The sequence below is a fragment of the Marmota flaviventris genome, chromosome 11, assembly GCF_047511675.1.
Source record: "Marmota flaviventris isolate mMarFla1 chromosome 11, mMarFla1.hap1, whole genome shotgun sequence".
Taxonomy (NCBI): domain Eukaryota; kingdom Metazoa; phylum Chordata; class Mammalia; order Rodentia; family Sciuridae; genus Marmota; species Marmota flaviventris.
Window position 1 is genome coordinate 21,292,568 of NC_092508.1, and position 27,608 is coordinate 21,320,175.

General features: G+C 38.4%; 1 protein-coding gene across 1 annotated transcript; it reads right to left on the minus strand.

The window, feature by feature from the left end:
- Atic (5-aminoimidazole-4-carboxamide ribonucleotide formyltransferase/IMP cyclohydrolase) lies at positions 1-27,348 on the minus strand. Its single transcript, XM_027941872.2, has 16 exons — positions 27,240-27,348; positions 26,785-26,911; positions 23,112-23,188; positions 22,114-22,180; positions 19,075-19,163; positions 18,649-18,800; positions 17,978-18,134; positions 14,702-14,827; positions 13,525-13,632; positions 12,657-12,742; positions 11,683-11,772; positions 9,454-9,582; positions 5,206-5,298; positions 2,405-2,587; positions 507-662; positions 1-217 (listed from the first exon to the last, which is right to left on the minus strand). The coding sequence occupies exons 1-16, from the start codon at positions 27,256-27,258 to the stop codon at positions 98-100; spliced, it is 1,779 nt and encodes a 592-aa protein (XP_027797673.2). The 5' UTR covers positions 27,259-27,348; the 3' UTR covers positions 1-97.
- Between the last annotated feature and the right edge of the window lie 260 nt (positions 27,349-27,608).

The window sequence follows — 27,608 nt, forward strand, 5'->3', positions numbered from 1 at the left end:
TCTAATCATTAAAATGTTTTATTTTCTAAAAAGGTATTTTCAAAGTTTCACACAATTATTCCCTTACGCACGAGCACACCACTGAGGTGTGACACAATCAGTGATGGAAGAGTCGAAGATCCGTATGAGCCAAGAGGATTCCCAGTTCATCGCAAGCCTCAATCACAACCTTGTCAGCAGCAGAACCAGAAGGGGCTGCAATGTACGCCACACCACTCTGAAGGAAAAATTGGTATTGATTTTCAAAACCAGTTTATGCAAAAAACAAAATCCCCCTCCACAAAGTGTAAGCCAATGAAACCTCATTCATACAGGCCAAAGAACAGCGTTTGGATGATCCACACATCAAATGGAGAAGTCCAATAATCCTCTCAGTAGTACTGGTTTATATCACATAGCCACAACTTTGATATGTAACTCCAAGAAATTTAAAAATCAGAAGCAGGACTTTGGAAATCGTTTCTACATGATGCTCAATCCTATGCAAATGCACAATTCCTACTTACCCTTTTAGCTCTGTCAACATTATCCCTGAAAGGGAAAAAGGCATCGGAGCTGAGCGAAACCTCACTTAGTTTGTCCACCCACTCCTTCTTCTCTGCCTCGGTTAGTAACTCAGGGACTTCCTCGAACAGCGCCTGCCACTTCAGCAAATCTTCACCCTGGTGGGAGTGAGGACAAGTTAGGCCAACACCATCTTTAGTTCTAACTGAAGAAGAGCAAAGCAACAAGGCCAGAAACGCAGTTGGGCGTTTTAATGACACAACTAGACATATTTTAAGAATTTCTTTGATGTTTTTTAAAACATTTTCATTAAGGAAGAAAAGTGATTCTAAGTTTACCAAATATAGACTATGTCATTTTTACTTTCTAAATCAGTTTATTCCAAATATTTGCTCTCAAATCTCTTAAGTTAAATCCATTACTTTTTATCCCTGTACTAAAGCAAACAGAAATCCATTCGCAATCTAGGAAACAGATAGCAGTCTAGCACTACATTTCCACACAATTTTAGACTCAGGTATAAAGTCAGATATAGACAAATCAAAACACCATTCATGTTGCTTAAATGTTTGTATAAACCCCAAATTTATTAGTCCCCAATACAGTGGTACTAAGAAGTGGGACCATGATGCCATGAAGGCTGTCATGAATTAGTACCTGTGAAATGGCTTCAGGGGGCAAGTCCACCTCTTTCGTCTGTGAGGACACAGAATCTGTCCCACCACTGCCAGCGATGCACCAAAAGGTGTCATCACTGAAGCACAGATTAGCCCTCACAAGACACCAAGTCTGTCAGCAATTTAACCTTAGAATTCTCAACGCCCAAAATTATAAGAAGTTTCTATGGTATAAATTAGCCAGTCTGTGATAACGTTGTAGCAGCACAGACAAGACAGTTATTCAAATTTTAAAGGGTACTTCCGTTTTGACTTTAGCATATTTTTATTCTTATTCATACATAAAGATTCTTCCAAGACTGTTAGTAGGTGTTTGCTGGGTAATAGCAAACTGAAAATTCCAAGTAACAAAGTGAAAAAGAAGAGTGTTTTCAGTACTTGGGGCACAGTGTGCAACCTCTCTCCAATGACACTTGAATTGCTTCCTGGTCCTGATCGGACATTTTAGCATAGTCAATTCACCCATTCAAAAGAACACCTGGTTTTTGATTACCAGATCCATTTTCCATCCGATATTTTGTTAAGCACTTGCTGTGTCCAGAAACTCGGCTAAAATCCTTTCCTCTGGCAGGCTACCTGATGTTTGCAATTTAAAACCTCCCACATGCCTTCTTCAAAACAGAAGGCATTTAAAAACAGGAAAGACAACAAAACTATATGGAGCTGTTAATGCTGCTTGTTAGAAAGGTGCTGGGACAAGAAGAAAGCCACTAGTTACCTGCTATCAGGTAATTGTATTTATTGCTGGATACACACCTATCATGCAGGAAGCCTCATGCTCAGCACCTTGAGATCGATAAAAAACAATCCTAGTCATGAAAAGCTTGTAATCCACAGAGGAAGTACAATCATCCAGAGTTAAACCAGTGGTTATAACTTTAAAAAAAAAAAAAAAAAAAACAGTAGCTCTGGGGTTTCAAAAAAGGATAAAAAACAATGAAGTGAGCCAAGAACAGCACGCCTGCAATCCCAGCACCTCTGGAAGCTGAGACAGGAGACACTTAGTGAGACCCTGTCTCAAAATAAAAAACAAAAGGGACTGGTGTGAGGGGAGGGGGGATAAAACAGGTAAGAGGGGGGTGCAAAAAATCGGTAAATAGCTTCAGTTGTAAACAATACAGAATTTCAAGAAAAATGTCTTCTCTCTAGTGATGAAATTGAAGTCTATTACACATAAAAGGGTAAACAACAGTCTGATCAGAACCCAATGACAATCCTTTTACCTCGCCAATAGTGCCAGTCACATACTGATCTATGGCATTGGAGATTTCTGCTCTCTTCATGCCTGTTTTAAATTTCATTGAGAGCACTTGTGGATGGTGTCTAAGCCACCAATAGTTCGCTTTATCCCCTGCCAGGCGTGTACAGTGTATCCGAGACTGCTGTCCTGCTCCAATGCCGACAACCTGGGAAGACAGACATTAAAATGAGCACCTAGTGAAACAAACCTTTCTTCTCAAAGGATGTCAGCAGTGAAGCAATCATTCTGCATGGCCTTACTGGATTTTATCAGAATCTGAGTCCAAGACATCAAGAGCCACACCTTCCAAAATTGTTATCAGAGATTGGCAATCTTAATCTCTGGCAACCACTAAAGGATCTTTTAGGTCACATGCTAAGTAATATTCTCTTGCTCCTACCCTCCCTTGAATTTATGGGCCAAATAATTTAACAAATGTCAAGAGCCAAGCTGAAGACACTCTAAAAAGAAAGGGCTCCCCATAGAGCTGAAGCTACAGAAAAATCAAGTTCACCCTTGAGTTAGGAGAGACCTTAATGAAAAACCAGTTCAATCTTGTATTCTGTGGTTTGGATGCAGGGAAGTTATTTTAATAGTAAGAAATGTTCTCCTACTCAGGTAGGCTTGAACTGTGTTTCCTATTATGATTATCTAGCCCTAAGTAACAGATCTTCCCTACACAGAGGTTATGCCAATAGAAAAGTATTTTACAAAAGTCAGAGGGCATTATATATCTTAACTACTATTATAAGGGTATCTATGACATTATAAAAACTGTTACATTTACACTCCTGATAACTCTGATGATGTAACTAATATCATTAAAGATTCACATTCACAAATAGAGGCTGTGTCCTCACTGGCCTTGTTATGGGAACAGCTTCTTAGCCCTTGCACCTCCTGTTGAGAGATTATTGGTTTCTGTGGTCATCATGATATTCACTGACATGTTCTGGATGCTCCAACATTTATTATGTATCCATCTCTTTCAAGCATTCATGTGTTTTTGTTTCTCTCAGAGAAGCACCCACCTCCCAGATAACTTTACAACCTGTTGCTTCCAAACCGGACTTTCACCAGGGACCCCCTGACTCCCCCAAAACATTCCTAAAAGGGAAACTCAGACTGCTTGCCCATGTTGCCCCCTCTCAGCCCCAAGCAGCCAGAGTGGTCATGGTCCACTTCCCCTTGTAGCAGTAAAGCGTTCCCTAACCAGAAGGGGACTGTGGTAGTTGGGGAGTGGGGGGCAAAAGGACAGTCAGCTTTGGTAATGAATGATTGAGTCAGGAAAATGAGGGCTGATTCAGAAGGAGATAATACCTCCAGAGCACTTTCCCTTCCCCCAACCTGTTGACAAGGTTATCTGCCACTAGGGAACTGTTCCTCCCTTCAAGGAGATGTTAATGAGCAGCCCCTAGAGGGCTTCATTCAGGTCCTCAGATCACTCCACATTTTGGGTCATTTAGGCAGGATGGGAAGACAGGGCATGAGAACAAAGCAAATCTAAAGTCTATAAAGGGCAGGACATCCCCACTCCCTCGGGCAGCAACTTGGCCTCCCTCCTCTGTAGAAGAGTCTGTCTCCCTCTCTGTTCTATCCTTTAAAAATAAATAAATAAGAAATGTTCAACATAGATGCTCTTCAACTTATAGTGAGCTTATATCCCAATAAACCCACAGGAAGCTGAAAAGATCTTAAGTCAAAAATGCAGAGGCTGAGGCAGAAGGATTCCAAGTTTGAGAACAGTTTCAGCAACTTAGCAAGACTCTCTCTCAGAAATAAAAATTAAAAAGAAACTGGGGGTATAAAGTGGTTAAGCAGCCCTGGGTTCATGTCCCTGTACCAAAACAACAACAACAAAAACAAGAACAAAGAAAGCCACTAAGTACACCTACCCTACTGAAAACCATGGCGCAGCATGGCTACCTACCTCACACATGCTCAGAAGACTTACATTAGCTATAATGGGTAACATCATGTACCTGAAGCCTATTCTATACTGAAGTACTGAATATCTTAGTTTGTACAGAGTGAAAAACAGAAGGTAATCTGGGCATGCTTAACACCCTCATCATCAAACTCCCAAATCCTAAATGCAATTGCTGAATGTCTGGGACCATCTGCATCTTGACTAGGGCAGTGGTCACACAATGGTACACCTTGGGAAAACTGGTCTAACTACATTTTAAAAGGATTGAGTTTTACTGTGTACAGACCACGCCCCAATAGACCTGAATTTAAAAGCGTGGATGAACTCCTCTCTAAAAGTGTTTCTATACAACAGATTTTTGGGAAGATATTATAAAAGGCTGAGGATGTCGCTCAGTGGCAGAGCGCTTGCCTTGTACATGTAAGACCCTGGGTTTCGTCCCCATTGCTGCAAAAACAAACAAAAAAAGAAAATAGGAATGTGAAAATACCCAGAAAGCTGCAAAAATAGAGCCTGCATGGTGCCCAGACCATTCCTTCCTTCCTCTCCACTGGAAATACTACAGTGGGGGAAGGGAAGTGAAGGAACCAGATTTTCAACAGCTCACTGATCCCACACATTCTAGGCGAGAAGCACCACAACTAATTTTAGTACTTGGTTCCAAAACTCCTTCTTAATCATCATTAGTTTTAACAGTCTACACCAAGGCGCGGAGTAAATACTGACAAATCCAGAAGAAAAAAAACCTGGCAAGCGTTCCCTTTCAAGCTGTCCAGTACCAGAGGCAGATGGATATTTGAATATCATTTTGTAAAACAACAGTTCCCCTGAGGTGGATCTGATAGCCTGGTTACCTGCCCGTTCTTGGCATAGCACACGGAGTTAGACTGAGTGTACTTGACAGCAACGGTGGCCACGATGAGGTCTCTGAGGGCAGACTCCGGCACCTGAGACAAACACAGGATGGAAAAGTCACATCAGGCTTTTAAAACTTACCTTTAAGCTTCTTCCATGCCAGTTAAAGTAACAGACCTTTAATGTAGTTATGCCACTCAAATGGCAGAGTGAAATTAAATGTCCTGGCTATCCACTACCATGTTTTACTAAAAGGATCAACTATTTAACATATTCATGGCAGAACTTGGCACAAGCCCAAGGTGTCACAGATGTAAACTAATGCCATTTTGCGGCAACTCTGGATTAAGCTCATGTACATCATGTGAGATATGAAATACTGTACTCCCAAACTGATGAATGATATCTTCTTGACAAGAATACCTTTCACTCTCTGGAGACATGGTAAAATTTATGTTGAGGAATATGGTTGAGATTAATTTTCACAGCTATTATAGACCTTTGTGGTGCAACAGCCAAAGCTGTTCCAGGAAAATCAAATAGGATCCTTTTCTGCTTTGCTGAGAATATTGTGAGCAGAACTATCCACCCTAATGCAACAATATGTACCACAGTCAAAAATGCCACCATCTTTAATAGAAAGAGTTAACAAGAAGTGAAAAAAAGGACAGCAATCCACACTGGTAGGCTAAGTGGACACAAGATATGGCTGCAGCTTACTGAAATATTAGTGACTGAAAAATGGAGAGTTTGATTTCATCAAAGTCACAGATTCTCTTTTGCAAAAGACCATTAAAAGGATGAAAACAAAAACTAAAAACTCAGAGAAAGTACCTGCAAACTATACAACTGGTTAAGAACTGTAAAATATTAAAAAATTTTTCAAAGCTCAGTAACAAAACAACAAGCCAATTTGATTAGAAAATGGGCAAATGATACAAAAGACATTTCGCCAAAAAGGTATACAGATGGAAAATGAGCACATTAAAAAAATGTCTAACATCATGAGTTATCAGGAAATGTACATTAAACTTAAAGTCAGTGGTAAAAAGTGACACCAAAAGTTGGTAGAAACTGAATCATTCATCTGTTGTGGGTAGGAAGGTGAAATGGTATAGTCACTCTGGGAAACGCTTGGCCTGTTTTTAAAAACTAAACCTACAATTACCATGCCACAAAGCAATTAACCAACAAAATGAAAATTAAGTGTACGGGAAACCCAGCACACGAACGTACAATGAATGAAAATTATACAAAGGGAAAACAGATTAGCAGTTCTCCAAGGTTAAGGAGGGGTGGACACAGCACGAAAGTGAGTCTGGCTTATAGAGGAGCAGAAGGAGGGACCCTGGTGGTAATGGCAATGTTCTGTATCTCAACTTTATGGCTATAGGTCTGGACTACATGTAGTTCTGCAAAAAGTTATCACTAGGACAAAGGGGACACAGGAACTCTTTCAACCATGTGTGGACCTACAATTTTGTTTTTAAATCTCAAAATTAAAAATTTGATTAAAAACATTTTTAGAATTTATGAAAGATTTATTATTCTAAGATTACTAATGTTATATGACCTTTCTTATCTCTACCTGCTGTCTGAGTCACCAACTACAAATTTGATTCTTTAGGTTCCAGGAAAGATTAATAATGAGAGCCAGCCACCGAGGTGTCTACCTTCAAATATAACCCTGCTTTTCTGAGTTAAGAGTCAGGAATATGAGAAAATGAGAAAAAGTCATGGGAGTGAGGGAATCTAACAAACTGAAGCACTTCAAGAAAAAATGGGAAAAGAGAAAATAATTCAAACATGTTCAATATTAATACACACTCGTTCCACTGTCCAGCTCTTGCAGGACTGAACCTGTTCCAGACCTAGTAGTAAAGACTAATGATTCTGAAGCAGAAATGTTAACAAAATTTGCTGTAAAATAAGGGGGACAGAGAATGCAGAATATAAAGAAAAATAAAACTATCACTATTATCCTTAAGTTTCCAAATTGCTACTAAGAATACTTAGGAAAAAGAAAAAAAAATTGGCTAAGAAATTAAGAGCATACCCTCCACCCTTGTAAAAAATACTCAGACACAAAACCTATCAAAAATTGCTGAATTATTAATCAGTCCAATACCTCTAGACCTACAAAAAAAAAAAAAAAAACTTGAAAAAGTGACACTCTCAACAGGAACAACTGCCAACATAACTACCATGGAATCTAGGTCCATACCCTCTCAATGTTTTAAAAAATACATTGGATTAGGATACAAGCACTTGCCTAGCTTGCAAGACGCCCTGGGTTCCATGCCCAGCACTGCAAAATAAATAAATTTCTTCAAAAAAATTAACCAACCAGGTCAATAAAGTGATTCAAAATTTAAAAAAAAAAATGTGAGCCTCTAATGCTAATGCAAAACACTGTTTCTATGTGGAAATTGCAGAACCTAACAGACCTGATAAAGAATGAACTCCCAAGGGCTCAAAGATATCCCTATGTACAATGTCTACATGTTTCTTTGCATTGAAGCAATGCTAATTTAAAAAAAAAAAAAAAAAGAAAAAATATACATTAAATCAATAAAGAAAAACAAGAAAGATATCTTATTCACCCCATGCTTAATAGATAAAACTATCCTGATAAACACTTTAAAGCTTATTTTCATTCTAGGTGCAACCTCATGAATGAGAACTTCTTCTTCTGCCTTAGTAAACAGCTTGCAAAAAGACCAGTCCTTTTCCAGGAATGACAAAAAGATGGACCCAGAGCTCAGAAATAGCAAATACTGACAGGCAAAGATTCTATAGAGATTGGAGCAGGAAAAAATAAGCCTGACAACCTATGCTTTCCCCTCAAGGCACTTTCCAATAAGCTGGGCATAGATGCTGCCAGCTTTAGAGCTAAGGACACACTTGGAGTCCAGAGGAGAGGATTCTAATGGATGCCCATGGCTTCTGCAGAGCAGAGCTGACCCATCAACAGACCAGTCCTCACAAACTGAAGTCCACATTCCAATCAGCTCAACTCCTGACGGACATCTTTTACCTGCCTGCCAGAAGTATAAATTGGCCTTCTGGAGCAAAATGAGACCATCGAGATCCTCAAAATCTCTCTCCAGTTTTTCATACCAAACCAAACCAGAAAACAAAGCAGTGATACCTTTAAAGCACTAGAAAAGCCAGGCACTGTGGTACACACATGCTTAGGATCCCAGTAACTCAGGAGGCTGAGGCACAAGGACCCCCAAGTTCTAGGCTTGCCTCAGCAATTTAGTGAGACCTTCTCTAAAAGTAAAAAGATAATATAAAAAGGCCTGGGAATCTAACTCAGTCGCAAATCATCCCTACGTTCATTCCTTAGTAACACAAAAATAAATAAAGTAAGCAAATCACTGGAAAAAAACAGTACACACAATTTTAGATACAGAAAAATATCCTTCCAAATTGAAAGCCCAATAAAGATTTTTTAGTGTCCGGGGGGTACGGTTCTGGGTTCAATTCCTATCACCAAAAAAAGAAAAAAAGTTATTTCATGGGCTAGGGTTGTGGCTCAGTGATAGAGTGCTCACCTAGCATGCATGAGGCCCTGGGTTTGATCCTCAGCACCACATAAAAATAAAATAAAGATATTGTGTCCACCTAAAACTAAAAATTTAATATTTAAAAAGAAGTTATTTCAGAAAATAAATAATAGTTCATCCACTTTCCTAATATGTACGCTGGGCAATTTTTTTTTTGGTGGGGGGTACTAGAGATTGAACTCGGGCAATTCCACTGAGCTACATCTGTAGTCCTCATTAAGTTAATGATGTTGTCTCTGAACTTGTGATCCTCCCACCTCAGCCTTCCAAGTTGCTAGAATTACAGGTGCATGTCACTGTGCATGCTCACTTGAGCACATTTTAAAACTGAACCTAATGTCACAATTATGTGATATTTACAAGAGATGACAGACATTGCCCCTAGTGCCCTGAGATTAAATGAGATAAAATACATAAGCCTCCCCAAATCACCATTATCCTAACACATTCCTCCTACAAAGAGTCAAGCAGTACAAGTATAAAAACCATCTACACAATGACACTGATCACAGCACTGAGAACAAGCACTGAGAAGCAACCTAAATATCCATCGCAGTACAAAGATTATATCCATTTGCATACAGTTGCAGATATGGCCCTTAATGTTAATTTATAAATGCTAAAAACAGACCTACTAAAGTTACTAGCATTCAGTTGAGATATTTTCAAACTTACCTCTTTATTCTTGGTAACAACATTGCTAAATAATGATTTGTCGATGACACCATTATTTCTCTTCTGGCTTAAACGAAGACCAAAGAGAGTTCGAACTTCATTCTCATCTGGTTTGTAAGACTGGTCCATCTAAGACACAAATTTAAAAAGTTAAAAATATTAGATCCACATCTTTAAATTTTTGCATTTAATTTGTGTTTAAAAGATTTCATCCTACATAAAATTACATTCATTTTCCTAATGCAAACATGAGATTGTTTTAATATAGATATAATACTACACCCAGGCATCAATATTTTGCTCCAAAATGTTTAGGTATTAAGTTACAACTTATATACAACATATGAAAAGCGATTATTCCAAAATGGAAGGGAGACCAGTAGAATAGAGAAAGGGCACAGGGAGAGGGAAAAGGGGAGTGGGAGGGGGAAAGGAGAGGTACTAGGGAACAAAACTGACCAAATTATATTGTTATATCATGTGCACATACAAATGTTAATGAAATCATTATTTTGCATAACTGTAGAGCACCAATTAAAAAAGTGTGGGGAATGTATAAATAAGAAAAAAAAATAAAATAAAATCAATTATTCCAGGAAGCGTGTGTTCTCAGTTACATTAACTACTGTAGCAAAAATATTACATTCTAAGCCAGGCATGGTGGCACATGCCTGTAATCCCAATGGCTCAGGAGGCTGAGGCACAACCAACTCAGTCAGACCCTGTATCTGAATAAAATACAAAATAGGGCTGGGGATGTGGGTCAGTGGTCGAGTACCCTTGAGTTAAATCCCCGGTAACCAATAAAAAAAAAAATTACATTCTAGTTTTTCTGTCTTTCTAAAAATCTATTACAAAATACCTAGCTAACATTGGAATTAGAAGTTAAGTTGGAGAAAATAGAACTGGCATTCTGTGCCTTTGCTCTCTGGAAGGGATCTTGTCATTTACTGTGATCTTCTCAAATTTTGAACCCTTTGTAAATGGAGTTGAGCATCCTTGAACTTTGGTATCTGATTCCTGAAACCAATCCCCCTAAGATACTCAGGAACAATAAATTGTACACTTAGCAACTTCCAGCATATAAAGTTGGGATTCTATAGTTTTTCTAATAAGACCTTGTGGGAAATTGTATTATGAGTTTTTACTTTCATAGGCTGATCGTACTGATACAGAAGAATTCATAAAAATCAGTAAGGAAAGACCTCAAGAACCTCATAGAAAAACAGATACAGAAAATGAATAGTTCATTCAAAAAAAAAAAGTAAAAATACTCTTAAATATGAAGATGGTCACTCCAAACATAATGAGAAATTAAAACTGCAATGAGATGCTACATTCACCTATCTGTGAAGATTAAAAAGTTAAAAACATACAGTGTTGTCAATATACTGAGAAAACAGGCACTCTTACAATGCCCATTAGCACATTAAATTGGTTATACAGCCAAGTGTGGTGGCACACGCCTGTAATCCCGACAGCTCAAAAGGCTGAGGCAGGAGGATTGCAAGTTCAAAGCCAGCCTCAGCAACTTAGCAAAGCTTTAAGGACTGTAGTGAGACTATCTCAAAATAAAAAACAAAAAGGGCTGCAGATATGGCTTAGTGGTAAGCACCCCTGGGTTCAATCAAAAAAAAATAAACATATGAATTGGTTGTGTGACCTCTAAGAGGGGTAGGATCTATCAGAATCATCAATATATACAACCTGTGATTCAGTCCTATTTCAGCTTCTAGGACTTTTTCAAGTTATTCACTGAAGAGGTGTGTGCAGAGGTGACTGGTGACTGGCTAGTAAGTTAAGATGTACAGAATGGGAAAAACTCCTAACTCAGAAGCAGGGTATACCTGTCTCAGTAAGAAAACAAAAAAAGAAATGCAAGTGCTATTGTTTGATGAATATGTATATGCTATTTCAAGAAAGATAAGCAAGAAAGTTACTTCTAAAAAAGGAAATACAGTAGCAAAAAAGGATGAGGAGATTTTCTCATCCAACAACACACCCTTTGAACAGGAAACCACATCAAATTCTTAAAAAAAAAATCATGAATAGAAAGGAAGTTATATCCTTACCTTAAACCCCAAAATTAATAAGAAACTGCAGGATTAAGGATAAAGATGTTACAGTGGAGAAGAATAAATTAAGGTGTCTGCATAAAGGAAAGTTAAACAAGGGGAAAGAGAAACACAAAATAAGAGCAAATAAATGTTTCCAATTAATTTCACTAACCTGGAGAACACAGTAGTTTCCATTTTTCTTTTTACAAAGTATTTTCAAGGCTTCTTCTTCGTATCCTGGGGCAACAATACCATCAGACACCTAGAAGTACATTAAATGTTAGTTTCTATGTTTTAAAAAAATGACTGAAAAATCTAGCAAAAATTATTTGTCTTAAATATTATAGCATTTACAAGTTTCTACCAACAGATAATGCTGATACTAAAATTCTTTAAACTTTATTTTAAAAGAATTATTTTCTACAACTGACCCTATCTCCTTGCTTTTCTTGTAATTTTGTTGTTGTTGTTGTTGGCTAGTTTTCTTCAGTTTTAACTACATGAGGGTTTGCTCTACTACATGTACCACAGGAAGAAAACTCAATTCTTACTATTCTTTTCACAAGGTGATGTTCTACACTAGGTGCAGCATCTAGCCCAGGCTCTGTCAGGACCTGGTTCAAGAGCATCGGGTAAAGCCTGCTCTTCCACAGCAAGATACACAGACCAGATGCAACCAGAGATATAACTTTTTCCTTTTCTGTTTCCCCAACACCAATGGCAACAGCACCTTTATGGAATGTTTGTTAGGTATTCAAAGCAATTTATATTTTTTTCCCATTATGGTCTCTTTCAGGATCTACAAAGGTATTTCATTATTTCATTAGCAACCAAGATGGCCCGGCTCTTCAGAAACAGCAACTTTGGCAATAATACTCACTAGAGAACTTAAAAGAATTACATAAATAAAGAAAAACTACCCAAACATCAGATATCCATTTAAAATCAATTTACTACATCTCAAAATTAGAAAAATAAGCATTCATGCACTACATAAAATATATGAACATTCTACATGATATACTTCGCTAATTTATAGCATGTACAAATATAAATACTATATAGGTTATAGCTTCAAAAAACACTATGAATGAATAATTCTTTACTCAGTTACACACAGATCAAAATACATGAATGTCCACTTACTTCTCTGGAGATAATTTTCGCAGTTGGGACATCACAAACATCAGATAATGCAACAAAATCACCAAAAGAAGACATCCTATCAGCCCCTGTAAATAAAAATTAAAATAAGGTATTCACTCAAACTCACACAGAAAATGACATTTAAAACATGCCTATATGATCATATATAAATCCATTTTTCTTATTGTTTACGTAAGACAAATAACAGATCCATCAATGTCATTTAATTGAAGCAATCAGCAAGCTTTCATCAATTTTACCTTCTAGAATGGCACTGAACAATTTTTCTGTGAAGGACCAGACAGTAAACATTCTTTAAGCTTTGCATTTAGTGGTCTCTATTGCAACTACTCAGATCTGCAGCTGGAGTTCAAAATCAGCCACTAAAAATACACAAAAATGCATGTGGCCGGGATCTAATCAAACATTATAAATATAGGAAACAGGCTGGATTCAGTCTGAAGGTTATAGTTTGTTGACTCTGCTATAGATGATAAACTACAATAGGTTTCTCAATAATCTTTTATACAATTACAATAAAATCCATGTTAATAAACTCAAGAATTAGATATTTCTGATGTATATAAAACAATATAATTTTATAGTTAAAGTAATATATAGTTTTATCATATAATAATCAAAATGCATTCAATGTCAAATTATATATACAAAATTCCATTTATCACATTAAAATCTAACATAATTTTATGAACAAGTTTGTTCCAAGGTACTCATACTCATTCTTAAGTATTAAAAAAACAAATATAACTTGAAATTTTATACTGAAACAACAACATGACTATTTTATTCTGTTTAGGATAAAATATTGCTTTTTCTCCCCCCAAAATAAAAATCCTATTAGTCTCACCTCTTGCTCTTGCATATGCAGTTGATATGGGTGTAAGGGTTTTATACATGTCATAGACCATGCAGACTTTGGCCTCATCTTCACTGAGTGGAATTCCAACTGCAGCTCCTATAGCGAAAACCACAAAATAATCAATAAACTTAAAGCCTCAAGTTGCTAGTAGTCAACTCCTAAATCAAGACTTTTTTAAACGTCTAGTCTATGCAGCACATTTTTTACCACCTGTGCCAAATAAAATTCTACTTATCCACAAAATTAAACACCAAAAATAGAGTTGCTGGGGGAGCCAAGGCAGCAGGAGGGTAGGGTTGGGGCTTTAATCTCCTCTCTAGCCTCTGCAAACAGAGCCACTGAAACTTGATAGCACCCAGTGTGTAGGAAGCTGGGCTACTTCCTTATTGACTCTTTCTGTTTTGCTTGGTAACACACACTAATTATTTCTTCCCTGCTCCTATTGCTTTAACAAGTAATAAATACTGAGAAATAATTATATGTTGCACTGTCAGCAAAGCTGGTGATATGTGTGTGTATCCATATGTATATTCTTAATTCTATAACATATATATATACACACACAGAATGTGTGTGTGTATGTGTGTATGTATGAATTAGGGTTTAAATTCAGAAGCAAAAAGGTATCTCATACAATGGCTATAAAAAGTTGTAGTAGTGCAGGCCTGTAATCCCAGCAATTTGTGAGACTAAGGCAGTAGGACTGCAAGTTCCAGGACAGCCTTAGCATCTTAGTGAGACTCTGTCTCAAAATAACATTTAAGCAAAAGGGTTGGGGATGTAACCCAATGGTAGAGTGCCCCTGGGTTCAATCCCCAGTATTGGGGCAGGGAGGCGGGCGGAGCTACAGATAAAGTGTCATAAGAACAACTTCTTCATGTTTTATTAAGATTCATTTTTAAACATGGAAAAACATTTGATTGATACAATCATGCTTACACAGCAAAAAAGGCCTGATTTTCCTATCTCATAATACTGTCAAATAATTATATGTGTTATTTTATGATATTATTATATTGATACTATTATCACTAGACTCACTGAAACCTTCACAGAACACCTAGATTCACATTAGAGCATGTGAAGTGTACAAAAGCATATAAAAGGATTTTAAAAGAAACACATTGAGAGCAGCTCCAGAGCATTCAGGAACACAGTGCTTTACCTGCTGGGCTAACGTGTTTGAAAGAGGCCGCGGCTGGAATGTCTAAAGCTTCTCTGAGTTCCTTCACCAGCTGCCATGCATTCAAAGCATCACACAGGTTTATGAATCCAGGCGCTCCGTTGAGAACTGTATACAAACACACATACACTTTACAGTCCTTAAAAAATAAAACTTATCAAGTCTACACAAATGTTTCAAGTAAAGTACAATTAAGAGCAAAGAGACACTAACATATAGGAACTTGACAAAGAAAAACAAAGCAGCTGAACCTGAGCTCATACACCGGTGCTAGGCACACACACTGCTGGAGGACCAGATCCAGCCAGACTAGACATCAATCAACAACAGAGTTTCAGGTATAGAAGGAATCGGGACAAGACTGGAAATCAGTCAGAGATCCATGTAAATTCAGAATTGAGATAATTGTTGTAATTATAGATAAAGAGTACATATTGACAATTTTACAATTTGTCAATTGAAAAAATTATACTACAAGCTAAAGCAAGAGGTGCAGGTGGGAGGAAAGGAGAAGGAAAGAAGAAATTCTTTTGCAGCAGAAGCAGTAGATGGCCTAAAGCTAAATTGCAGTTAGGAAGAGCCTGCAACTTCAGAGTCTAGCATTAACTATTTTCCTACCTTTGGCATGAGCTAGTATCTCTCATGAATAAACATAAGATGTGCACATAAGCAAACAGTGAGCCAGCACTAACTAAAAACAAAGCTGCATGATTTTCATTTCCCTCATGTTATCTTGAATAGTAGAGACTTTTTTGAAAAAAGTAAAAACCTTGCACAAAATGTTTGCTAACTGCCTACCACATTAGTGGCTGCTCAGGCACTTGGGATACATCAGTGAATAAAGGACCCCTTCTTACCTCTCCCCCATATCATTGTCTTCAGTAAGCTTATGAGGGAAGCAAACAAACTAAGCAATGAAAGGAAACAAGCTATTAAGCCATGAAAAGACGTGGATGAACTTAAATGCCCATGGCTGAGGGAGGTATTGGGGTTTAAAGCCAAGGGTCCTCCACCACTGAGTTACATCCTCAGCACTTTGAATTTTGAGACTGAGTCTTGGTAAGTTGCCAAGGCTGGCCTTGAAGTTGACATCCTCCTGCCTCAGCCTCCTGAGTAGCTGACATTACAGGTGTGTACCACCTGTGTTTTATCTCAGATACTTCCTCCCTGTAATTTATAGTCCTCATTTAGGTTCTGAGGCAAAAAATATCTTCATGTACTTTCAGTTCTCGTACTTTCCATTATCAAAAGCATTTTCACTAGTACGATATAAAAGTCTTGATTTATTGTTCCCTTATTTTAGTGTGTGGGGGTATGAATGTTTTTTTTTTTTTCTTCTTCTTATGTTTTATGGTAAATATGGCAGAGGTGGCTCTGGGCAAATAAACAATGATTTACTGTAAGAGACTCATTGAATTTCTCCCAAACATATGCTTATTTTCACAACAGAGGGGGCATTTTGCTTTATCATATGGTTTGAATGTTTTTGACAGTGATTTAATTACAAGGTATATGCTTGTTTGTGTGTCTGGAAACAAAACTGAAGCAAGAGTAAAGATGGAATTGTGTGTATGATTGTAATGACTAGTTTTTTACGACTAGAAATGAGACGATTTCTATTTACGTAGCTATTTACTAGATTCAGAACTTCTCTGCAGAACTTTCTGTCTGACCAATTATTAGTGTCTTTAAATATTTGATATTTGAAGGGTAACTGGTACTCAAATCTTGAGATGTTTCAAAAACCAATTATTCTCTCACTCGTGACACAGCTACTTTGTCTATGAAGCAAGGGAGATGAGGAGCTATACACAGGGTGCCTCACTTTATTATGAATCATTGTATGTCTTGTGAAATATTTTACTTTTTCAATTCATTATTGTCTAGTTTGTTTCTTCTATGTCACTCACCTAAGTTCAAAGAGTACTATATATATAAATGTATACTGTTTATATATAATATATTAATATGTAAACATACAAATACATATATATAGAATAAATATACATGAATATATAAATATGTATTCATTTATTATATATTTGTAATATATAAAATACATATTTATATACATATATTTACTATATATACTTATTGTATATGTAAGTATATATATATATATATCTTTTGGGGGAGGGAGGCTGGGGAGACTTTTTAAGTATTTTTTAGGGAGCGGGGTGAGGGCGCTGCAGAGGAAATAGATCTGGGCAGGTGCTTGAAGAGGGAAGGCTGAAAGGGGTTTCAAGCAGGTGTGACATCATCTGCTGCACATTTTTAAGATTCTCTGTTGTTGAAACAAGAAGGCCAAGAGAGAAAGCAGAGATCAGTTAAGACAGTCGTGTCTGTTATGGAGTGAATGGGGACATGAGTATTGTTAGACACAAAATGTACCTGAGGTAGAATAAAAACAGATAGTGAAAGAATGTGAAGGGTAAGGAAAAGAGCATTTTAAGTTATCCTGCTCCCTTCCACCTCTCCCCAAGCTGTTGAGACCAACAAAGAAAGCTGACACGAAGGCCTGCTTCTTCCCACCAGCAAAGATGCCAGCCTGTGGGCTCTGGGCGTGCCCTTGTATTGTGAGCAAGGCTGCTTTTGCTCTATCAGTGCTTGGTCTCTGAAGCTGCCACACCTATAATTCTCTCTGCCTATTTTCCACTCTCCCTAATCAAGGACTTGTTCCAACAGCCCACATCAGGAACATACTGAAAACCCTCTTTTCACTCTAGAAACCAATGGAAATCCTAATTTGTTTGAAGAATTATGTATCATTATTATTTCCGAACCTCAAATTTATGTTCTGGCCCACTTCAAATGGATTCTAAAGCTATCATTCCAAGGACACTGCTCCTTGAATCACTCCCCAAAAGTCCTTCCTCTATTCTAAAGCATTCCACCTCATCGAAATGTGTAGGTTTTCCTCCACTGGTCCCTCCACTGCTTTGCCACCAAGTGGAGAAGCACCCCAAGGCTTGTCTTTATCCTCCCCTGTGAAACCCAGGCATCCCATCCTATCCCGCATCTTTACAAATATCCATCCACATAGGAAGGACATTCCAATCTGCATCTCTAACTTGACCTCTTTGCCACCCCAGATTTCTTCGACATTTCACAAGTCCAACTGGTATCCCAATTTTGGATAGTTGCAAGAAGTATTATGTAATTTATCTTATTTTCTAAATGTGACTCATATCAGGTACAATGCAGAGAAAGCCACACAATTATCCAGACACAGCACAGTCACACAACACTAGGCTTTACCTGTGATGGGAAGCCGGGGTTTCAGTGTGTAGAGCTGGGCAGGAGTCTGATGAGGGTTCATTCCATACCTCAAGGGCATCTGAGACACTCCTTTACTGTACTGCTTCCTGAAGTAATCTGAAATTGCTTCATCATATTGTGCTGTGTGAGTAAATGCCTACAAAAGGTGTAAGCTTTGTGAGACACTAGCAGCAGGGATAAGAGAGTTTTAGGCACACAGCAAACTGCATACCTGGTTCCTGTGCATGAGACAAACATGACACAAACAACGAATAACTCTACAAATGATCCCTTCCTGTTGTCTTTCATTCTTTTTGGTAGATTCTATTTTTAACAAAAGGATAGCAGTTCCAAACAAAGCCTTGTTAGGTAATATATCTAAGCAAGAACTGAATACATTTGGTTTGGCAAACACTGCACTCGATAAACATCACTTTTTTGGAGGTATCAGACATTGAACCAAGGGGTCTTAACCACTGAGTCACATCCTTAGCCCTGTTTATTTTCCATTTTGAGACAGGGTCTCACTAAGTTGCTTAGGGCCTCATTAAATTATTGAGGCTACCCTGAAACTTGCGATCAATCCTCCTGATTTTAGCCTCCCAAGTCACTGGGATCACAGGCTTGCAACACCATGCCTGGCTCAGATGTAACTTTAGTGCATCCCCCACCTTCAAGGCCAACTGGCGTCTCGTCTCCAAGGAGGTGTCCTTACTATCAGAGCTCTGCATCTCTGTGGACACTGCCACATAGTCCTCTGGTTCACACACAACTGTCACTCGGGCATGATTTTTGGCTGCGGCCCTCAGTAAGGTCACTCCACCTTTCAAGAACAACAACAAAAAAATATCTTTATAGTCACTGTACACAAAGTTCTCTTTAATTCTTGACTTAAAAAGGAAAACAAATAAGGAAAAAAATACCTAAATAAAACTCCATACCACAAATAGATAATAAAATAGATAAGTTATAATTATCCCAGAAGATAATCTTGGAGAAGTAACTATCTTTGTTTCATTAATAATGAAAAGAAAATCTCATTAGAATTCAAATAATCCCCTCCTCAGTCAGTCCTCCAAATGGTTTCTCTAACTTACCAATATCAATTTGCTCAACAGCCTCCTCAACAGTTACATCTGGAGAAGCCACTGTCTTCACAAAGGGATACAGATTACAGGCAACAACTCTAGAAAGGAGAGAAGCGAGCGTCACCGAAGACTCAGCTTATGTGGTTTACAGCTTATCTAGGAAGAAGTCAGTACTAGAAACGTGATCAAAGCCAAAAAGATCCAAATTACAAACTGTGAGCCTGACATTCAGAGTTCTAAAAAGTTCTAAAAAGTTGTGCTAAAAGGTCTACTTGTCCAGCTGGTATAGTCAGCTGCAGCTCTGATCTGGTCACACACTGGTCCCTCCAAGGACCAGTGTCCTGCTTGGGTAATCTCATCAGGCTATCAGAAACTTAAAACACTTCAACAGAAATGGAAAACACCAAATTACAAATAACACCCTCATTTTAGACTGTGATCACTTTTATCTAGGATGTTCAAATTTAGATTCACTTACCAATGGACTGTGCACGGTGATGAAAAACAATAGAACATTCTAAAGGTGAAATACTTGTTTTGCCTTCAGAGCGGTCACAAAAATGATGTTAACAGGAAGGCCAAAAGAATAACTTAAAATGCAGAAATAATTTAAAAATGACTAATGAAGTAGACTTCCACTCTCTGGACTTCAAATTCCTGTGGGCAGGCTCCTGAGCCAAACATGTTTAAGTAGTAAAAATGATCAAAAACTCCGGGAAAATAGGAGATTGAACCCCCCAGTTCATTCTATTGTCTATTCCCTGATACCAAACCAGATAAACGTGTCCTAAGAAAACTACAGACCACTACCTCTTATGTATGTTGACACAAAAAAATCCTAACAAACTGAATCCACAAAAATAGAAAAAAAATTATACATCATGGCAAGTTGAGTTTAATCCCAATAATGTGGAGTTGGGGTAAGTATCAAAAAAAAAAAAAAAAAAGAGTTAAGGGCTGGCGCTGTAGCTCAGTGGTAGAGCGTTTGCCTTACACTGTGAGGTACTGGGTTTGATCTTCAGCATCACATAAAAATAAATAAAGATATTGTGTCCAGCTACAACTAAAAAATATTCTTAAAACAGAAAAAATAGTTAATGTAATGCTAACAGAATAAAGAACAAAAAAATATCTGATCATCTCAATAGATGCACAAAAAAGCACCTGACAAGCCAGGAGCGGTGGCACATACCTGTAATCCCAGCAGCTCAGGAGGCTGAGGCAGGAGAATTTAGAGTTCAAAGCCAATCTCAACAACTTAGCCAGAACTGTCTCAAAATAAAAAAAATGACAAGGGGATGTGGCTCATTGGTTAAGTGCTCCTGAGCTCGAGCCCCAATACTTAAAAAGAAAAGCCTTTCTTATCACTAATATTCAACATTGTGCTAGAGGTTTCCGTCAGGAAAACTCACCAAAAAATAAAAGGCATCCTCAGGATTAGTGTTAGAGTCTGTAAACAAGTCAGGATGGCGCCTGGCATTTTGCCAGAGAAATGTTAGAGTCTGTAAACAAGACTGGATGGTGCCTGGCAAAATGCCAGAGGGAGTGGTTTGTGAAGTAACACCAGCGAGCCATTAAGTGTGGAGATTCCTTATTGGTTGACTGATGTATCTAGTTTATGCTAATTAGATAAGCTGTGTGGAATGTATAAATACTGCTCCTGTCCTGCAATAAACGGCTCCCTCTCCTGCTGTATCAACGTACACAAGTTGTTCGCCACCCCCCCACCCCCCCCACCCCCGGTTATTTTGCTGCAGCCGGACTGCGGCAGATTAGAAAAAAAAAAACAAAAACTGAAGTTACCTCCACACACAGATGCCATGATGTTTTATATATACAGAAAATCCCAAGAAACTCACAAGAAAACCTAGTAGCACCAATAAAAAAAAATGCATGGAGGTTGCAGGATATATGATTAAGAGACAAAAAGCAACTGCATACATTAGCAAGGACCAATCAGAAACTGAAATTCAAAAAACAAAACTACTTACAATAGCATCAAAAAGAATAAAAATATTTAAGAATAAATTTAACAAACATATAAAACTTGTATACTGAAAAGTACAAAATAATGATGGAACAAAGTGAAGAAAAACTGAAATGAATGAAAAGACAATCCCATGTTCATGGGTTGGAAGACTTAATACTCCTGAAATGGCAACATTTCCCAAATCACCTATTGATTGAACACAATCCCATTACAACTACCTTTTTTTGTAGAAATGGACAAATATTCCTCAAAACTATGTGGAAATGCAAGTGTCCCTGAATGGGCAATCATTTTTTTCTTTCTAGAACTGGGGATTGAACCTGCAAGTGTTCTAAACTGTATCTCTAGCCTGGTTTTATTTATTTATTTATTTATTTGAGACAGGAACTGGCTAAATTGCCCAAAGCTGGAGTGGAACTTGCAATCCTCTTCCCTTAACATCTTGAGTCTCTGGGATTACAGGCGTGGGCCACTACACCGAGCCCAAAATAATCTTGAGTAAGAAAAACAAAGTTGGAAAACTCAGCTGCTGATTTCAAAACATAAGACAGAGCTACAGTAGTGAAGTAGTGTTGGCATAATGGAACATAGAAACACAGCAGACCAAGCCCACCCAATGACAATTTAAACAATCTATTCAACAAATAATGCAGGACAACTGGACAGTCACATGCAAAAGAGTAAAGCTGAACCCCTACCTCACACCTATATATAAAAATTAATCTAAAATGAATCAAAGACCTATACCTAAACTAAAAACCCTGTAAAGAAAATATACAGGGGCTGAAATATGAAAAGTCAAAGGTTGAATAAAGGGTTGTTTTCTCTCATATGTGGAAGGTAAAGAGGAAAAAGAAAAAGAAAGGTGAGGGGATCTCAGGAAAACTGAAGAGATATTAGTAGAGGAAAGGAACCAGGGGAAGAGAGGAGGGGAGAGAAAGATGGACTCTGCAAGGGCTTACAGTGAAGGGAAAAAAAAGTGGGTGAAGAACATCAGGTTGAGCATATTCTTTGTCTTTGTTCCTTGATGTGTTAAAAGTTCAACTTCGGATTTTTACCTTATAAGATTAAAATCAAGTCTGGCCATGTCAGCATTATCTTCTGGGATATTACGAGCCAGGATTCCTAATTTAACAAAGTTAAAGAAAGATTAAGTTCAGAAAACAAGAAGGTACTTATTTTAATGTAGTCCCATCAATCAAGTTAAATCCTTTAATGCTCTTAATTATATGAATACAAAATGCAGTTTAAGAGTTATTGAGCAAAAATAATAGTGAGTATATTTAAAAATCTCTTGGATCAGTACCTAATATACTGTTCTTGAGTAACAAAATGTAAAAGCTGTAAAACAAATTTTTATACCAATTGTGTCAAATCCATCACAGTTCAGGTGTTCCCTAAGTCAACGGATTTTCTGATGATCATTAGCCTTCCAGTTTTTGTTTGCCCAATTTTACTGCAACTAACAAGGTAGCAATATACTATTTATTACCATTTTTGTTTATTTGCAATTAACTGTGTCAGGCAAATGAATAAAGCACTCCAAAAAATATCCTTTAAAAATCAGGTATTTGGGGGGCTGGGGTTGTAGCTCAGTGGTACAGCATTTGCCTAGCATGTGTGAAGCACTGGGTTCTATCCTCAACACCCCATAAGAATAAATAAATAAAATAAAGATCCATCTACAACTAAAAAAATATTTTTTTAAAAAATCAGGTATCTTCTGATCTTAAAAGTCTATACTTTATACTATAAAAACTAAATATTTTCAGTAACTCCAATAGGAAATACAACACTCTAAATTAGTAGTTATTAAGACAAGAGTAAGAACAAGCAAAAGTAAACAATCTGAATTAATCATGTAATAAGGTAAGGCAGATTTTAAACAGGTTCTAATGCAGTGTGAAATTTGACAGCTGATGTGACAAAACCAATATAACCTAATAAGCAGTAATTTTTTTTCAGCTTGCGACTTGCTTTCTTTCTCCTTTGTTCTATAAAGTTTTAAAATATTCTTGTAAACCATTGATTGTTTTAAACTGAAAATATCACTTACCCGCATGGACTGCAGGATGCAAGGTTTTCACGCGCCCCCCTAACATTTCAGGAAATCCAGTTATCTCAGAGACATCTCTGAAACAGATAAACAGAATATTAGGACTATTTCTGAACTGTCAATAATCCAAACAGCTCCCATCAAGTCTATCGTTCTCATTTCAAGAGATTTTTTTTCACAGCCTGAATTGAACAAAAAAAAATTATTCCAGTGTCCTAAGTTTCTCACAATATTCGACTTCTTATTTTTTGGTACCAAGGATTGATTCCAGAGGTGCTTAACCACTGAGCCATATTCCTAGTCCTCCCCGAACTTTTTAAAATTTTTAGACAGAGTCTCACTAATCTACTTAGGGTTTTGCTAAATTGCTGAGGCTGGCTTTGAACCTCTGATTCTCCTGCCTCAACCTCTGGAGTCACTGGGATTCCAGGAGTGCACCACCTTGGCCAGGTACATTTCATTTCTTACATAAAATTCTATTAACTTTCCAAACAAATGTTATTCTATTTTTTAACTGAAGTATGTTTGGGGAAAACCAGTATACTAAAGCACTAATTTTACATTTTTTTTCAGGAATTCAGAAATTGAATCATAAACCATACTAATTAAATATTAAGAAATAGATTCAACCTGAGAAGCAATTTGGCAGTATCTAATAAGAAGCATTAAAAATATTCTTATCTCAGAAATTAACCAAGTAGAAATAAGAATTGAGTTTTATGATTAAAAAAGCATAAAAGTGGCATATCAAACAAGTGGAAAAAGAAGCCTGTTCTGAAAAGTGAGGTAAGGCCTGATGTGGCAAGACATGCCCCAAATCCCAGCTACTCTGGAAACTGACACAAGAGGATCGCAAAGTCAAGGCCAGCCTCAGCAACTTATAGAGGTTCTCAGCAACTTAGTGAGACCCTGTCTCAAAAAAAATTAAAATATGATAGGACTGGAATGAAGCTCAGGAATAGTGTACCTCTGGGTTCAACTCCTCATACCATAAAAAAAGGGGGAAAAGAAGCAGTGTGGGTGTTATACAAAACGTCATTAAATACTATGTAAATGTTAAAACTACATAGAAAAACGATAACAGGGATCACAAAATATAAAGGGCAATTTTAAAATATTAACCCACATCAGTCAAGCTGACCTCCAGAAAGCTACACACATAAACATCCTCTGGCAAAATTATAAGTTGTAATGATGTGGGAAAAGGCCCATAATATATATAAGCAAGGGGAAAAAAAGCAAGAAGCAAAACTGTATCTTCTGTGTAAGCTATGAAGTAAAGTAAATGCTTATAAAAACACTGGAAGAAAGACATTAACATGTTGAGAATTATAAGCCTTTTTACTATCTTCTTTATAGATTTTCACACTTTAAAAAATTTTCTGCAATCAACATATACGGCATTTATAGGAAGAAAATAATAAAATTTTAGAACAGCAAATTCTGAAAATAGGATACAGATTTCCTGAGTACACTACACAGGAATAAATTCAGTAAATAAAATTCAGTTCTTCCAACTAAAGATTATCACTTAAGACAGAGATAGCAGATTTATTCCTAGAAATAAACATGTGGGGTTAAAAAGCTTGTTATTCCTTTGTACTCAAGAATTTGTCTGTAACACATGTAGTCTTCAGAAACAATTCTCTATTTACTATTGTATACTCTGAAACCTCACCAGTTGACCACACAAGACAACAGTTACCTTTCTGGGAAAGATCCTGGCCTCTTTGCATGCTACATAAACACTCTATCACTGACTTACACACCCAACCCCCCTACAGATTTCTTTGTAACTCAGTTTTCTTAATTGCCTAATAGGGACAATATTACCCACACCAAAAATGTTACTGGGAGGACTATATGAGTTAATATACATAAAACAGCCCTCAGGTAGGGCATGGTGGCACATTCCTGTAATCCCAGTGGCTTGGAGGCAGAGGAAGGAGAACTACAAATTCAAAGCCAGCCTCAGCAATTTAGAGAGGCCCTAAGCAACTAAGTGAGACTCTAGAGCCCAAAATAAAAAATAAAAAGGGTTGGGGATGTGGCTGGGTAGCTAAGCACCCCTGGGTTCAATCCCTCATACCAAAAAAACAAATAACAAAAAAACACCCCTCTCACTTGTCTTACTCCATTCAATGAAGTTTATTGTGCTGGGCTCTATGTAAACCATTCATGGAGAACATTCTCACCCTTTAATCGGATAGAAACATATCTATCTTCTCAATTAAAAAAAAAAAAGAAAGAAAAGCTATCATCATAATGGGGGTAAGTGAGGAGTAGGTAGAGACAGAAATAACAATAACACTGGAAAGTTGATAACTATTTAAACTCGATAGCACACACATAGAGGTTATTAATTTACACGTTATACTCATTTTGCCTGGAATGTTTCCATAATACAAGGTTTGAAGGAGAAAAAGGTGGGGGCAGATGAGAACTGACCCCAACTCAGCCCAATGGAAAGAAGACATATGGACTCCATAGTCTCATCCTGCTGCTCTTCAGAAGAATCGACCTGCCAGCTTTCTGTGATTCTCACAGACCTCACATAAGAGAGGAAATGCTTATAAAAACACTGGAAGGAATACATCAACATGTTGAGAATCAGAAGCCACTTTTACTACCTCAGTGTTAAGATGTAAAAAGGCTTTGAGAAACAGCAGGGTGCAGAGGTACACATCTGTAATCCCAGTTACTTGGGAAGCTGAGGCAGGATGATTCCAAGTTTGAGGCCAGCCTGGGAAACCTTAGTGAGACTTTGTCTCAAATTTTTTTTTGTAAAAAGTGTGTGTGGTGGGGTAGGAGGCAGTAGGGAGCTGGGAAAGTAGCTCAGTGGTAGAACACCCTTGATTCAATTCCCAGTACTGGAAAAGGACAAAAAAAATTTGAGAGAAAGCATTTATTTAATAAAGCTTTCTCTTGGCATCTGAACTTGTACATCTAGGGAGGCTCTGCTCATGCACCACAGAATTACATGAAGAAAAAGGTGGATAATCCACATCGACATGGTCTGGAGGGCCAGAAGTGAACTTTCCACACAGCAACAAAGGCAGTTTTCATCCCTTTTCTAAAATCTCTCTCAGAGGTTGATATGGCCTTCCTCTGAACTCTCACTACAGTTATTATATCTGTCCTTTTCACTTTCTGCCTTTCAGTGGCCTTCCCTCCTCTCCAGCCATAATGCAAGCTCCTTGAGGTCTGGAATGGCCTCCTGCTTTATCTCCTGGGCATCTCCTTCCACTGCCTAGTAAGGTAATAAATGAGCCAATGAATGACTTGTTCTCTCTTTCATCCCCTTAGGGGAGGTGCCAAGGGGAAGTAAATGTGATTCTTCAAAACATGTAAACAGCTTTATTAAACAGTTAATCACGTGAACAGAGGGAATTATAACTTTTGAGTTCATCGTGCATAATAGATGACCCACCTAAATTAATGTGGGGTTCTGAAACTACCTGGGTTCCAATCATACACCTTACTTGACCCTAGATCTGTTAAGTTACTAAACTTCTGAGGCTCATTTTCCTCTTTCATGAAGTGGGTGAGGAGTGCACCAACCTTGCAGGGTTACTCAGTATAAGGAGTTTTATTCATGGTTCCTGGATTACATTCTTTTCTGGATGGATCACTTTCTGCCTGGACTTACCTTAAAAACTAAATTGTCCCTTACCTGACTGCCAGGCCAGCATCTCTGAGAGCTTTTGCAGTTCCTCCGGAAGCGACCAGATTCAAACCAAGAGACGTTAGATTTCTGGCAAATTCCACAAGGCCAGTTTTGTCAGAGACACTGAACAAGGCTGAAAGAGAAGGCATTTTTTGCTCACTACTTGCAGTACGTTACACTGCTTCTCCAAGGCCTGGGGGAGGAAACTCACGCGTGACAAGGCCAGCGTCTGGGCCTACGACAGGCAGGCCCTGCCCCGAAGCCACCTGGGTCGCAAGCTGGCGAGCCCGGGGAAGGAGACGCTGCGCGGGGACAGGCGGGCTCTGGGCACCGATCGCAGCCCACAGAGGGGTCCGCAGCCCAGCCCAGCCCGGCCCGCGGTGGCCGCCCGGCCACAGCCATGGAGGGACACCGAGCTGCGAAGCAAGCTCGCAGATGGCGCGGCTCCGCGAGGGCCTCACCGAGGTGGCCAGGAGCCATGGCTGCAGCGCCTAGTCCGGGAGAGCGCGGCGGCTGCGGGGACACCACGTGCGAAGGAGGAGGCGCGGCCGGGACGGTCCGGTGCAGGAAGCGGGAGGGCGGGACGGACACGGTCCTGTCACATGACATAAGCCCCGCCCGGGTCCCGCCCAACCTCGGAAGTGCAATTGGAGCCTCGGGCTGAGACCCGAGCAGGGTGGGGCTCCGGGTGGCGCCTCAAGACCCGGAATTTGAACTGGAAAGGTTCCCGCCTCGGATCCCAAAATACCGGCCAGCGACACGATCTGCCAGTGTCCCCGAGAGTGCGGCCACTCCACTGCCTCTGGAGCAAGCTCCTGGTGCCCACGGTA